This window comes from Leishmania panamensis (genome assembly GCF_000755165.1).
Source record: "Leishmania panamensis strain MHOM/PA/94/PSC-1 chromosome 30 sequence".
NCBI classification, from domain to species: domain Eukaryota; phylum Euglenozoa; class Kinetoplastea; order Trypanosomatida; family Trypanosomatidae; genus Leishmania; species Leishmania panamensis.
The window spans coordinates 389,360-403,643 of NC_025877.1; the positions used below are offsets into that span (position 1 = coordinate 389,360).

Sequence of the window (14,284 nt, forward strand, 5' to 3'; positions counted from 1 at the left end):
TCGCCTTTCGTGTGTTCTTTTTTTTTGTGTGTGTTCGCTTTGTTTGTGTTGCCTTCATTTGTGCCCCCCTCCCCCTTCTCCTCCTCCTCCTCCGGGGTCAGGCGTGGGCCGTTTTGTGTGAACGCGACTGTAAGTGGGCTAACCGAGTTGCTCCCCGCGGTGCTACTCACCACTTCTCCTCTTCTTCACTACCGCTGCTCTTGCGTGCACCTCTGCGTTTCTCTCTGCTTTCCCATGTGTCTTACGATGAGCCGCGCCTGGCCCGTCTCCGTCCTTCTTCTTCTGCTTCCGCTTCTGCTGAGTGTCTCCACATTTCGCGTCTACCCTCACGTCTCTTTTCGTGCTTTGGCGTCCTACTGTGTCTGTGCGCTGTGCCGCTGCTCGTGGCACCCAGTGCTGACTGAAGACGAATACGCTCTGCTTGTTGTGCCCCTTTGCCTTCTTGCTTCCCCTGCCCCCCCCCCCCCCCCCCCCCGGGACTCCTCTTCGCCTCTTTCCGTTTTACTTCACCTCGCACGTTTGGCGTTGTTATTCTCCTTTCCCTGGTCCCTGACGACGGCGGGGAGGGGGAGAGGAGGACACACTTCAGTGCGTGCTATCCCAGGGGGCTCAGTACACCACTCCGGGTGGGGAGGCCGTGCACCCCCTCCCCCCCGCTCGCCCTGCCAATACCGCGCCACCCCTGGTGGGGACCGGGCCAAGTGCCTGTGACGCGGAGAGGTCAGGGCGATTCACCGACACGGCTGTCCGCGGCCAGGTCCCTGGACGGCGTGGCGTCGGAGCATCCTGCACCAGTGAGCACGTTTGTGTCGCCCACATGATGGGCAGGGTGTCGGCGTGACTCGAGCGTACCCCACCCCGACGGGGATGCACCGGGTTGGCGACCGGCCTAGTGGGTGCGGCTGCGCGGGGGCTTGAGATGCGTGGCGTGGGCAGCGTCTGCGGCAGGGGCCGTGCACCGATGGCGGAGTTGGCGCATTGCTGTAGCATGCGTCTCGGACTGCCGTGCGCCAGGCGATGTGCCTGCGGCAGACCGGCGCACGTGGGGGGGGAGGGTGAGGGGGGACGGTGGAGCGGCGTTTGACCGCATGTGCTGTATATGGCAGATAATGGACATGGTGGAGGCGCCCATGCACAAAACATCTGGTGTTGCTGGGCACACTGTGTGTGGGTTTGTCGCCGTGCTGATGCAACCTTCCTTCCAGAGCCATGCATTTTCATACCCACCTCTATACACTTCTCTTCCTCTTGTTGCTTATGTTTCGTTTATTATTATTATTTCCCTTCAGTAGAGCAAGGCCCTCGCTGATTCAGCGGGCCTACACTTCGGCAAGCTGTCGATCTCACCCATCATCTTCACCGGCCCCACAAGTGCCGGTGCAGCCCCCAGGACAGTCAGCAGGCAGTCCTCCTTGCTCGAGCCACGCAACAAGAAGGGCATGTTATGCTGCTGTGTCCTGGAGGTGGACCTCGATATTTTCCGTGGAGTCTTCATAGAGCAATGGCTGAACGGGAAGAGGCATAGCAGCTGTCAGGAGGCGCTCTTCTTCTGCACGACGTGCGGTCCACCAGCGGTGCAGGAGTCGCTAAAGAGACTTTCGGGTAGCGGCAGCAGCGGTGGCGCCAACCGGCGCTACAACCACACAGCCAGGAAGAGCACCCCAGAGAAAAAAAGCTCTGCCGGCAAGTCCACCTTTGGCACAACGCTGAGGAAGTTGTTTGGCGCGTCGAAGAGCAGCACCAAAGCGGATCTGATCACCCTTTCGTCCAAGCAGCACGCTGGCTACCACACACGGGAGTCCGGCACTCGCATTATATCAGCAGAGGAGGAGGAACTCCCAATCACACCACGGACGGAGAAGGAGCTGTACCTGTGCGTGACCTGTGGATTGTGTTACTGTCGTGACCACGCTTGCGACCACCACTACAGTCGTCAGCAGCGCAGCAATGTGACAGGTGGCGACGACCAGGAAGCGCAACAGAAGGGCTATCCGTACCACTCCTTCTTTATCGGCGTCCCAAGCTTTGTGAGTACGCACCCTTTCCACACTCTACCGGAGACGTCGTGGGGGCTGCTTTTCCCCACGGTGACGGTGCGCGAGATCGAGGAAGGCACAGCCAACTTGTCAAAGCCGCTCCCTTTCTATGAGCACTTCGAGGAAATTTGTGACGCCAGCGCTGCCTGCGGGGCGAGTGCTTCACATGTAAGCGGCATCATGACTTCCAACAGTTACAGCTTCAACCGCGGCAGGAATGCAGCAGGCGGTTCCTCCAGCGCGGCGCATGCACGCGTGAGCACGTACAGCAGCAGTGGCCACCTCGACTGCACGTCGCAGCTACATTCGAAGGTGAGCAGCTACGTCGATAGAAAGGAGGACTGCTCCCCAGCGTGTCGACCTGCCCTGCTTACCCCCATCGGGGCCCACAGCCTCCTCTCTCCGCCAGAGTTCCACTCCTCCCCGCCCGAGAACTGGTCGTATCTCACGTTCTGCGCCCGATGCACCGACCGACAGGCGGTGCGACTGCATGGCAAGCAGTACGACAGCGAAATCACGTGCCACCTCCATCTGCGCCGGCTGGGGCAGCTCACAGCGCTTCTTGCGTACTTCCTTTATCGTGGGGTGCGTCTTGAAGTACCGGTGGCGTTCTTGGAGTACTCCGTAAAGAAGCACGTACAGCAGGTGGAGCGGCAACGCAGCCAGCAGCGCGCGCACAGATTGACTGAGATGCAGCGTGTTGGTCGCGCCTCAGAGCTCGTCTGCGGGCTGGAGGTGATGGGGACGGCAGGCGCGCCCCACACAAGCCCCATCGGCGGCGACGTGTCCACATCGCCGCCGACGGCGACCGTGACGAGTGGCTTCGGCGTGCTGTCACGCACAGAGACGGACCACGTCATAACCCGTGCGGCGATCTGCGGCTTTTCCAACGAGAGCTACTTTTGCTACATGAACTCGGTGCTGCAGTGCCTGCTGCGGTGCCGCATCTTTGCAAGTCCACTGCTGCATCTCGACTTGTCCAAGAGCCCTGGTAAGCTCACCACGTCCATGGCGCGTTTGCTTCACCAGTTGCCGCACCAGACGTACCAGGATGTGCGGAACGGCGCCGTCTTTGCGTTCGTGCGCTCACTGCGGGCGCAGATTTGCCACATCAATGTGCTCTTCGAAGAGGATGAGCAGCAGGATGCCCAAGAGTTTCTCTTAACATTGCTCAACGGCATTGAGGATGAGTTCAATAAGGGAAAGAGCGAAGAGGAGAAGAAGACAGCGCGCTGTATCAGCTTCGAGGGCACGCTACTTTCCGAGGTCATGTGTTCCCAATGCAAGCACTGCGTTCCACGCAACGAAATGTTCATGTCCCTCTCCATCCCCATCGAAAAGAGCATCGAGGACGGTATTGCATCGCTCTTCGCGCCGACCACACTGCACGGCAAGGACCGCTACGCGTGCGAGACCTGTTTCCGGAAGCTTTCGCCGAAAGAGCAGCAGGGGCACAACGCCCTTGCCGCTTTCCAGGCGGAGGCGGAGAGGAGGGCCAAGTCAGATGGGAAGAAGCTCACCAGGGAGCAGGTAGAGGAGCGCGTGTACGCCAACTCGCTCTATAGGGAGGCCGAGGTGCGCACTTCGCTCTCCCACCTTGGGGGAAGCCTTGCGGTGCATCTTCTTCGCTTCCACTACGACCCAGAGGCACAGGACTTTATAAAGGTGGTCACACCGGTGCGCATCTCACTCACTCTCGACCTCACCCCATACGTCAGCCACGAGGTTGTGGAGGACTACAAGCGCATAGAGAAGATCTATCTCTTGCAGTGCCGCTTCCCAAACGCGTCGGAGAGGCTGCTCAGCAAGTACCTAAGCCACTCTAAGTATGACGTCAAGGTGGCCACGCAGAGGCTACTGGATGACGGTCACGGGGTAGCCGAGACGACGGACTCGCGGCAGAACAGCAGCATCCTCGCTAACCTCAGCCACACTGGAGTGAGGTCCGGCAAAGTGGTAGGCGACGACGGGTCTGAGGACGTGGCTGGCTGCGGCAGCATCTTTGGTGACCCCTCTGACGTCAACTCCTCTTTCGCTGTGTCGTCGCTTTCCAACAACCCCAACAGCGATCAAAACGTCTCTGCCAAAACGACGGCCAGGTCGGGCGCACGCGCTGACAGAGGAGGTGGGAAGGCAACACTGCCCGAGTGCACCCCGATGTCCCCTGCAGCTATTTGCGCTATTAGTCGCGACGAATTCGACCCATTTGGCGAGCGCATCCCCCCGAAGCCATCGTTAGTGCGTCACCTGGTCGGCATCGTTGCGCATCGCGGCTCGCTACACGGGGGCCACTACATCGCCTTCGTGCGCCACCTCACTCACCCGCATGTCTGGTTTCGCTGCGACGACGAGGACGTCGACGTGGTGGAGGAGAAGTACGTGCTCGATCACGAAGCAGAGGTGTACCTCGCCTTCTACGAGTAGGCAGGCACGTTGTCAAGCGTGTAGTGTCCGTATCAAGTAGTCCGGGGCATGAATGGCCCTGGCTGCTATGGGGAGTCGTGATACAGACGAGAGGTCAGCGGCCAACCACGCGTCCGCCTGTCGTACATAAGGGTCTCTCTCTCTATTTGTACATCGATGCTTCTTGCGCGCATCTCACTATGCTTTTTTTTTGCTCACTTACTCATTTGACATCAATGCGAACCCGCTGTTCTTCAGCTCGTGCCTTGCGTGACTCTCTTCCCCACCCTCCGCCTCAGACTTCGCATAATTCTCTCCTCCTCTTCGCCGCGTTGCGTCCGAAATGAGGGCGCGCTGAGTGTGGGGAGGGGAGGGGAGGGGAGGGTGATGGGTGGTCGACTGCCATACAAAAGCGATTGGGGGCGAGCGGAGGCCCGATTCGCATGTTGTGGCCTGTGCGGACAGCAAAGGGGGCTTTCTTTCCGTTTTATATTTGCTTGTCGGTGTTGCTCAAACCGCCACGCTCTGTTTTCCTATTTTGTCGAAGTGCTAATTGCATCTGCCCGCTTGCCGAACGTGTATATATATATATGCTTTGTATAAATGGGGGAGGGCTGTGTAGGTCTGTTCGCTGGATCGTTTCGTTGTCTGTTCGACAGTGTGCTTCTTTTGCTTCTCTTTTTTCACCACCTTCTCCCCTGTGTGAGCCTAGGGGAGGGGGGAGCCGAGCGACTCGTACAACAGAAAGCTTGGAGAAGGCGTCCATCCATACGCAGAGAGAGAGAGAGCCGCCTATAAGAGGTGCGTAGAGAGGGTGGGAGGGAGGGGGGGGAGGAGAGGCGTCGCAACGAACAGATGTATGCTGGGTGGGTAACAGCCTTGTTTCACTCATGCAGACATCAACGATGGCTTCTCTTTTTCAGCGCGTTCGCCTTCGCTGTACTTTCCCGTACGCTCTCCTCCGTACGCTCTTGCTCCTTTCTCTGGAAGATTGTGTTCGGTGAGAGAGGGTAAGCGAAGACCTCGCAACACCCCTCACCTGTGTGTGGTGTGCGAGGTGCCTTTTTCACACAGCGTTTCGGATTTCAGTGATTAATGATGCTTCCTTATCCGAACTAATGTATATCGAGTGCTGCCTACGCTTGCACTGTACCATTATCTCTCTTTTCCCTCTGCTCCTCTCGTGTGCTGCTGTTACCTTTCCGTCTCCCACCACCCCAACATTGCCACAGTGGTGACCACTACGTAACGCATAATCGGCCACAAACACAAAATAGAGCCCTCCGCTGAGAGAAGAAATCGAGCACTGCCGTGTGTGTTGCCATTGCATTTCTACACGGAGCCCTGCTGGAGAAAAATCGCTTCCAAGCCGAAGCAAGAGAGAGAGACAACAACAACAGCAACCACCACCACAACAGGCTGCGGTTCCCATGAGCTCCCACACACGCCAAATGGAGAACCCCACGGGGGTGGTGCACCGCTTCATGCAGAGCCATCAGCGCGTGTGCGTGTGGCTGGTGCACGATTCGCATACGCGCCTGGAGGGAAACCTGCTCGGCTACGACGAGTTTATGAATGTCGTGCTGGGTGACACGACTGAGACAAACCTACGAAACGACAAGAGCTACAATCTTGGCAAGATCTTGCTACGTAGCGACAACGTGGGCGTGATCCACCCCATCGGTGTTTAAAGCTGAGGCAACCCCTCAGCATCAATGGCCTCTTCATCCAGTGGAGGGGTTTCTTATCTTTATGTGCGACGCACAGCGATGGCCTGCTGGCAGTCGGGGGGAGGAAGGTAGGTGCTGCCGTGTTGTCGTTTTGGTGTTGATGCGTACGCGTGTGTGCGCGAGTGGCCGAGGAGGTTTCTTTTTCGCGTGTGTGTGTGTGTGTGTGTGTGCCTGTGCTGGAGTATCATCTGCGTGGAGGAGGAGGAGGAGGAGGAGAAGGGGGCAAGGTTGATAGTGAGGCGGCGGATGGATGCTATTCGACCCCTCTCACCCCCCGTCCTGTCTTTGCCATCGTTCTCCCACCCCTTGTCCTTTCTCCTGCTGCAGTCTCTCCTGTGCGTCCACCACTTCACGTGTCTTAACAAGGAAAAAGAGGCAGCAACGAAAATAGACAACAGCCGCAACAGCAGAAAAAACAACACACCCACACCCACAAAATCAGCCAAAGCAAAGGCGGTGTGGCGCACCTTTGGGGTCGTGGCTGACGTGCCCACCTGTAGTGTGCCTGCGCTGTCTCTTTTTTCGGGGTTTGTTGTTGTTCTTGTTTCGTTTTGCTTGTGGCACTACAATTCAGCGGCTCGCCAGTGATGGTTATCAGCGCTGGAGGATTGCTACTGCTACGCTAGGAAGTCTTTGCAGTGCTTTTCTGCGCGCACCGACCGTCACTCCGCTGGTGTGTAGCGTCGACGCTGGAGCTCAGCTTCTACTACTCTCCTCCCAAATCGCTTGTCTATCTTCCCTCTCCACTTTTTTACCCCTTGCTGTGGTTTCGCGGAGTCGCTGGTGTGCTGTCGCCATATGTGCGCTGTATTTTACCCATGCTCAGATACCAAGGCATTTACCTCCACACTCGTGTCCCTCTCTCTCTCGGTAAATCTGCGCGCACACACTCTCGCTAGTGTGTGTGCGCGCCTCAGCAATGGGCGTAGGAGTGTTTACAATGCGGCCCACGGGCTCCGCTGGGATCGGGCCCAAATCCAACGCAACAAGGTCAGCAGTACTGCCACTCTCGTCGGAGGAGCGCGTGGAGGCACTCTCAGTGACGACGCCGCCGCCAGCTGCTGCTAATACATCTGTCACCGCACCAGCCCCTCCTACCACTCAGAACACTTCAAACCCTCGAAAGCTCCTCACGGATACCCAAGCGGCGCGTGCAGTGCTTGTGCCTGCAGCGGTACCTGCGCCACTCGCCGCGCCGCAGCCGCATCGTCGCTTCCCTCCCTACCCTAGGGAGACCTCGACGTTGGCCACACCTCCTCCAGCGGAAATCTTGTCTGCGCCTCCGGCCGTGGCTGAGACCGCTGTCAAGAGGCTCCGCAAAGAGGGCTGCGTTACCGAGGCCCCGCACTCGGCGCAGGCAGTGCTGTTTGCGCGGGCGGAGGAGGGACACCATTACGCCGCTGGTGGTGCTATCGCTGGTGTGAATTGCCTTTGTCGAAGGTCTAGCCACGGCACCGCTGTCGCCACCAACTTCAAGATGAAGAATGGCGAGGATGCCAAGTTTAATGTAAAGACATCAGACGAGGGACGACGAGGTGGCGCGCCTCTGCGCAGCGAAGGTGGCTTCTACAGCGAAGAGGAGATGGGGCAGTGCGCTGCGTCCGCTGAATTGTCTCCATCACCAGAGGCGCCGGAGGCAGAGGAGGTGACGGCGGCGGCGAGTGCATCAGTGGAGGCCACGGATCTCGCCGATGCTCCGGCTTTGCTTCCTCCTACTGGTGCTCCTTCTCAACTGCGCAGCACTTTCATAGCTTACCGCCCTGTAGCTCGCTCTGTCTCTCCGGGGCCAGGGCTTGGGCAGTACAAAGGGCTTCCGCTCACGGCAGTGCAGGAAGTGCTGGAGTTGAAGCACAAAGTGTACCGTATCTGCCTCACCGGTGGCCCGTGCGCTGGCAAGTCCACAATGCTCTCAGCGATTCAGGCAAAGATCCCGCAGCGCACCGGCTTCCGAGTCATGTGCGTGCCGGAGGCTGCTACGCTCCTCGTCAGCGGCGGGATGCAGTGGGATGGCAGCCTTACCGTACCACAGCAGCTCGGGCTCCTTCGCACTCAGCTCGCCTTGGAGGACCAGTTCTACGCGCTCGCCGTGGCATCCAATGTGCCGACCATCATCGTATCTGACCGTGGCACGATGGACGGCCGCGCGTTCTGCACTGATGCGGAGTTCCAGGAAATCCTGCACGGCGTTGGTAGCACCATGGACGCGCTGCGTGACCGTTACGATGCCGTCATTCACATGGTCACCGCCGCCGATGGGGCGGAGGAGTTCTACAACCTTGACAACCCAGCGCGGTACGAGGACCTCGACGGCGCACGCACCTCCGATGTTCGCCTACGGGAGATGTATGTTGGCCACCCCATGTTCCGCCTGCTTGACAACTCCACCACCTTCGAGGACAAGATTGAGCGAGGACTGCAGGTGGTCGCCCAGGTGGTGCACAAGGAGCAGTGCGCGCCGGCGTTGCCCACTTACTACGTAGTACGCCGCTGTCCAACTGAGCTTCCGGTGGCGTGCGCCACGTACACGACGTACACGACTGTACTGGGCAACAGCCAGATGAGCGACATCCGACTCCTCGTGAAGCGCGAGATGGCAGATGGGTCGACGATGCACTTCTTCAAGAGCGTACGCGAGTCTCCGTCGTCCGGCTCGGCTGCGTTGTCCTCGCGTGTTCCACCCCGCCAGACCTCGCGCACCAGCACTGGCGCCTCGTTCCGCAGCAGTCTGAGCATCCCGATGGGTAGCACAGCGACACCCATGCAGCGGCGCATTGAGAGCGCCCAGCGTATCAGCAGCCGCGAGTACGCGAGCTTGTGCAAGCACCGCGACTACACCCGCACTGAGGTGGTGATGAAGGCGACGCACTTCATCTTCGAGGGTGCCAACTATGAGTTGACGACACTGGTCGCGCCAAGCTGGGCCGCAGGGCGTCAGACGCTGACAGTGGAAAGCTGCACGGTGCCGACGGCGCAGCAGCAGCAGCAGCAGCAGGAGCATCGGCACGGCTCACGTCATGCTGCTCCGTTGACGCCGGCGCTGCGCCTCCCACCGTTTTTGGAGGTGGATCGTGAGGTGCCGGTGGAGAGCCTGACGACTGCCTTTCTCATCTCGCACAAAGAGACGGGTCCCCTCTACACGTCGCTGGCGTTTGCGCCTGTCTTCTCCCGTGCTGTGGTGACCGCCCTTGGTGCGCATGCCGACACGGAGAACATCCTGAGCAGCACGCTGAGTACACCTCGCGGCACGCCAGCGCTGCGTGCAGAGATGGACACGCTTCCCACTTCCCCCGTAGCTGCGGAGAAAAGGGAGGAAGAGAGGATATCTACTAAAACTGCACCCTCGAGGGAGGGCGGCAGGCGAGTAGAGGATATGGAAAGCTCGGTGCCAGCAGCCGAACCGCCGCCGTTGCCGGCGCCTGCACGTCGCGGGCTTGCTCTGCTCGACGCCAATACACTTTCTATCTCCGCATCTGCGATCAAATCCACCACGACCAAACTAGTGGGCGCATCTAACGTGAAAGGGCAGCCTTTGACGCCGCGCCGCGATGAATCAACCAGCATTGACATGGGCCACAACAGTGCTACCCCGACGAGCCCTTGCCTCGCCGTAGAGGAGGAGGATGTTGCCGAAACGACCACGGCGGCACCAGCAGGGGAGCGTCCGCAGCCAGAGAAGTTGATGGCGCGAGACCCCAAGTGTATCTTGCCCCCTATCAAGTCGAAAAAGGTGCCCACGGCAGCCTGCGTGGGCAACTAGGCGAGGGTGAGGAAGAGCCGCCGCAGCGTCCCCACCCAAATCATCGGCAATGGTGCGGCTTCCTTCCCGTTTCTAAGACGAAGCAGACCAGCAATCGACGCATGGGCGCAAACAACCCCCCCCCCCCCCACACACCCACCGAAGAGTGGATGATGCGACTCTGGAGGGCGTTAGTAATTGTTTGAGGACGGAACGGAGAACACATACATTGCAAAGACGAGCGGCGTTTCGTGCGGCGCCTCCGCCCTCGTTGGTCCTTCTTTTGCCATCTTGTCCCTTTCCCTTTATCCCTTTTTAGACCGTTTTCCCTTCACCTTAGATACCCACGCACCGACCGTCCGAAGGACGCGCGCACACACACATACATACATTAGCGCCGAAGGTCTTCCCCGTGCAGCCTACCATGGCTATTACTGTGTGTGGCTTTCTCTTCTCCCCCTGTTTACTGTTCTTTCTTTCCAGTTGCACCTTCACGCTCTCCTTTAGGCTTCTCTACAGTCACTCACACGCACCTACAACACATCCGCTGTTGTTTTCTTCGTTTTTCATTTTCTCCTTCTGTTGACCTCTCTCACTCGACGTCACCTCTTCTTTCTTCCCCGTTCGTCTCTCTCCCTGGACTGCGTTGCAGCCAGACCGCACCGTTTCCGTGCCTTCTCGCCTCCCCCCTCTTGTGCCTCTCCCCTCTTGTCCCGTCTGTCTGATTCCGCTTCTCTCCTTCATATGGAGACACGACGATCGAAAAGGTGTGGGAGGGAGAAGAGGGGGTGGTGGTGGTGGTGAGGGGGGGGGCTACCGACAGCGAATGTGCCTTGGGGTGTGTACGGAGACAGAGGGCTATGTGTGTATGTGGGCGAGGCGTGAAGTGAATGGACTCCTCCTGTTGACCTCGAATGGGTGTTCTCCCCCCTTTTTCCCCCTTTTCTCCCCTTCGTTTTACCTCAAATACGTCGCTTCCCCCTCCTCTCATTAGACCGTATACACACACACACACACACGCTCGCACAATGCAAACAGGTGCGCACAGCAGCGCACCTCAGTTGCCAGACTCTGTCAAGTCGACACAACATGCACTGCACGTGTGTGCTGGTTGATCCGGAGCGGTAGCAGCAGCCGCACCGAAGCTGAGCAGGTGAAATGCGTGATCTAGGTTGGTAAGATGCGCTTTGTTGCTCTTCGCAGCCTTCCCTCTCCTGGTCTCTGTGTGTATAGAGTTGGCCTCCGCGCCGCTCCAGCTCCCCTCTCTCCCTTCCGATCCTCTTCCCCTCGCTCTCGCTCTTTCTCACTCGTGCTTGACTAACAGTCGATTTCTCCGTTCCATCCTCGAGTTCGCTCACACACATACCGGGCACGCTGGACGAAGATACACGTCTCACATTGTTCCCCGCCTTTCCTCGTAGCATCACGGGTGCCTTTCTCTTTCCATTGCACTACAGGTGGTCAATGCCACACTTGCACCCGCAAAAGAGACGATTTTCAGTGCGACTAGCACTTTCTGTAGGTACCACTACCCCCCACCCTCTGTCGCTCTTTCTTTCTCGTGCCCGAGGTCAAGTGCTTCGTTCCTCTCACACCATTTGTCCGTCTACACTCGTCGAGGGAAGCCTCGGTCGCGGTCTTTTTCCTCTGCCCTCTGTCTCTGAACCGGTAGTCCGATCTGGATTGAGTGAAGGGCGTGGGGTGCCGAGTAGGTGGCAGGGGACTCGGCACGCACTGTGCAGGGATCGGCGCGCCGCTTGCCCTCTTCCGTAAAGCGCAGGCGAGCACACGCGTGCACGCACGGGTACGGTAGCGCCTAACCCGCCAGCCTCGCTCTCTCCAGCTCAAATCACTCTCGTCTCTCGTCTCTCGTCTCTTTTTTTTCCCCTTGTTTGGGTGTGTTGCCCTTCCAGTGCTGCCTCTGCTGCTGACTCCGTGTGGGGGTCGCGCGTTACTTTCTGCACGCCTTGGGCACCCCAGCTGTCTTTCTGCTCACTGCTTCTCAATATTGTGTGTAGACAGACGAAGAACATCTGGGCGTCGCCGCTTGACCCCCATTCAGTGCCGAGGCTCCAGCCAAGGACTCAGCAAACAGCAGCGAAAAGAAAAGAGGATATCATCGGCATGAGTGGAAGAAGGAATCGAAATCAAGCTGAAGGCGGCGGCGGCTGCTGTAACGCTGCGGGTGGCCTGAGCTCGGATGACAAGGAAGTCCCAGTGGAATGTCTCATCTGTGCTGACCCGTGCCGTGCGCTCTGCGTGTTCCAGTGCGGACACTACACATGCTACAGCTGTGGCTTGCGCATCCACAGCGTGAACAAGGGCAGCTGCCCGGTTTGCCGAAAGGAGGCGACAGAGATGCCGATCATTACGCAGAAGGTGAGTCGCGAGGAGGAGCAGTTCTCCGCTGAGGAGGTGGCGAGTATGCGGCGGGTCGTCACGACTGATCATTACCTGCGCTGCGTCATTGATTCTCCACAGCTCGCGTGCGAGATGGCGAAGCTGTACGAGTATACTTGCCCTATCGAGAGCTGCTGGTGCCAGGGATACCAAGATCCGTTTCTCAAAATCAACGTGCTCAAGGATCACTTGTGGGTCGATCACGAGCTCATGTATTGTGAAGTGTGTCTCCAGCACAGACCTGCCTTCTTGTGCGAGCAAGTGGCCTACTCTAGTACTGCCCTGCAGCACCACATGGAGGGGCGGTGCCGACATGACCGGTCGTCGTTCACAGGCCACCCACCGTGTCGCTTCTGCAAGCGCACGAACCGGTTCTACGATGGCGAATCGCTGCTGAAGCACATGCAGCAGCAGCACTACACGTGTGATGTGTGCAATCGAGGTCAGTTCACCTTTACCTTTTACGCCAGTCGCCAAAAGCTTGACCAGCACTTTCAGATGTGCCACAAAATATGCGACCATCCCGACTGTTCGTCGCTTGATTTGATGATGCGTGTGTTCGGCAACGAGATTGATCTGATGGTGCACAAGCAACGCGTCCATGGCGTCAAGGCGAAGGTGACGTTCTCGCCAGCCATGTTCGGCGAAGCATCAGGCGCGCCAGCGGGCAGCGGCTCTACCGGCACCGCGCCGGCGACGGCGTCGAACGCAAACGTGATTCAGATCACGTTTGATCACATTTTCCGCGTAGAGACGGTGGCTATGATGCCAACCAAGGAGAACTGTCACGGTGGCGGTCGCCATGGAGGTGGTGGTGGTGGTGGCCAACGCAGCGTAGATACAGTGCACGCCCCGGAGGAGAACGGCATCCCGTTGTACTACTTGCACAGCGACACCTTACCGATCCTTACCCGCCCTGTTGCAAGCGACGTCGGCACAGCAAGTATCTCAGCGCGCTCCGGTGGGGCGTGGAGAAACGACACGAGAAGTGACCCCTCCTTCTCCGCCTTCGCCATCGCTGAGGATATGCGCAACTACAACGTTAGGAACAAGCTCCCGACGGATAGGAAGCAGATTGAGCAGCGCCTGAACGACATGCTGAGCAAACACTTGCGCTCGCCAGTCGCCTACGCACAGTTCCGCAGCTACACTCGGGATTTCATGGAATCAGCAATGCTAACCTCCAAGTATTACGACGTGCTCGCGAGAGAGTGCTTTCCTAACCCACAGGTGTTTCATGGTGTGTTCCCGTTGATTGTAGCGACCGTGCCAGTGGCGGCGAAGCAGGCAGCCTTGCAGGAGGTGCATAAGATGCGCATGGCCCCTGAGATGCAGCGCATTGCTCGGGCTCGCGAGGAGGACGCGCGGAAAGAGGCAGAGGCACGCACAGCTGCGGCATCTGCAGAGGAGGTGCGGAACTGCAAAGCTGAAAAGAACAACAGCAACACTAACGGTGGCAACAAGAAAAGCGCGCCAGCAGGTGCGCCGTCTCCCTTTGGAAGGAAGAACGCCAAGGGAGAGGGAGGCCGGCAGAATGCATGGCTGACGACGGATACGCGGTCCAAGTTCGGTGTCAGCAGCTCCGCGCCAGCACAACATCAGGATCCCTTTCTTAATGCCCACGCCACCTCACCAACGACGTTGGCGCCGTCTGCAGCGGCGTCCCTGAAGTCGAACTCGAACAGCGGCCCGCGCGCATGGGGGTCTGCTACGGTCACCTCGTTGGGCCCGTCTTCCACCACGCCTGCTGCGGCCTCGGCGCCAGTGTCTACAGCAGTCCATGTGGGGGGAGGACTGGTCATCAATGAAGAGACGTTCCCGTCGTTACCGAACAACGGTATTCGTCGTGACCCAATCAGCAAGGCGCAGCGGGCAAAACCGAACGCGTGGTTTAAGCGGTAAGAGAGAGAGCGACTGACTCCCTCCTCCTCATTAGCACCTTAGCCTCCTCATACGCAGTATCAACACCCCACGCGCAC

The 14,284-nt window shown here is 58.7% G+C and overlaps 4 protein-coding genes across 4 annotated transcripts, besides 1 other annotated feature; all 4 read left to right on the plus strand.

Moving 5' to 3' along the window:
* The first annotated feature begins 558 nt into the window (after positions 1-558).
* Positions 559-1,037: a repeat region.
* Positions 1,038-1,439: 402 nt separating this feature from the next.
* On the plus strand, positions 1,440-4,460 carry LPMP_301250 (ubiquitin hydrolase, putative; the record flags this gene model as incomplete). Its single annotated transcript, XM_010702853.1, has 1 exon — positions 1,440-4,460. The coding sequence occupies one exon, from the start codon at positions 1,440-1,442 to the stop codon at positions 4,458-4,460; it is 3,021 nt and encodes a 1,006-aa protein (XP_010701155.1).
* A 1,409-nt stretch (positions 4,461-5,869) lies between these two features.
* On the plus strand, positions 5,870-6,130 carry LPMP_301260 (small nuclear ribonucleoprotein polypeptide e, putative; the record flags this gene model as incomplete). Its single annotated transcript, XM_010702854.1, has 1 exon — positions 5,870-6,130. The coding sequence occupies one exon, from the start codon at positions 5,870-5,872 to the stop codon at positions 6,128-6,130; it is 261 nt and encodes an 86-aa protein (XP_010701156.1).
* Positions 6,131-7,088: 958 nt separating this feature from the next.
* Positions 7,089-9,926, plus strand: LPMP_301270 (hypothetical protein; the record flags this gene model as incomplete). Its single annotated transcript, XM_010702855.1, has 1 exon — positions 7,089-9,926. The coding sequence occupies one exon, from the start codon at positions 7,089-7,091 to the stop codon at positions 9,924-9,926; it is 2,838 nt and encodes a 945-aa protein (XP_010701157.1).
* Positions 9,927-12,029: 2,103 nt separating this feature from the next.
* Positions 12,030-14,207, plus strand: LPMP_301280 (hypothetical protein; the record flags this gene model as incomplete). The annotated part of the gene is made up of 1 exon (XM_010702856.1): positions 12,030-14,207. One exon carries the CDS (start codon positions 12,030-12,032, stop codon positions 14,205-14,207), a length of 2,178 nt encoding a protein of 725 aa, XP_010701158.1.
* Between the last annotated feature and the right edge of the window lie 77 nt (positions 14,208-14,284).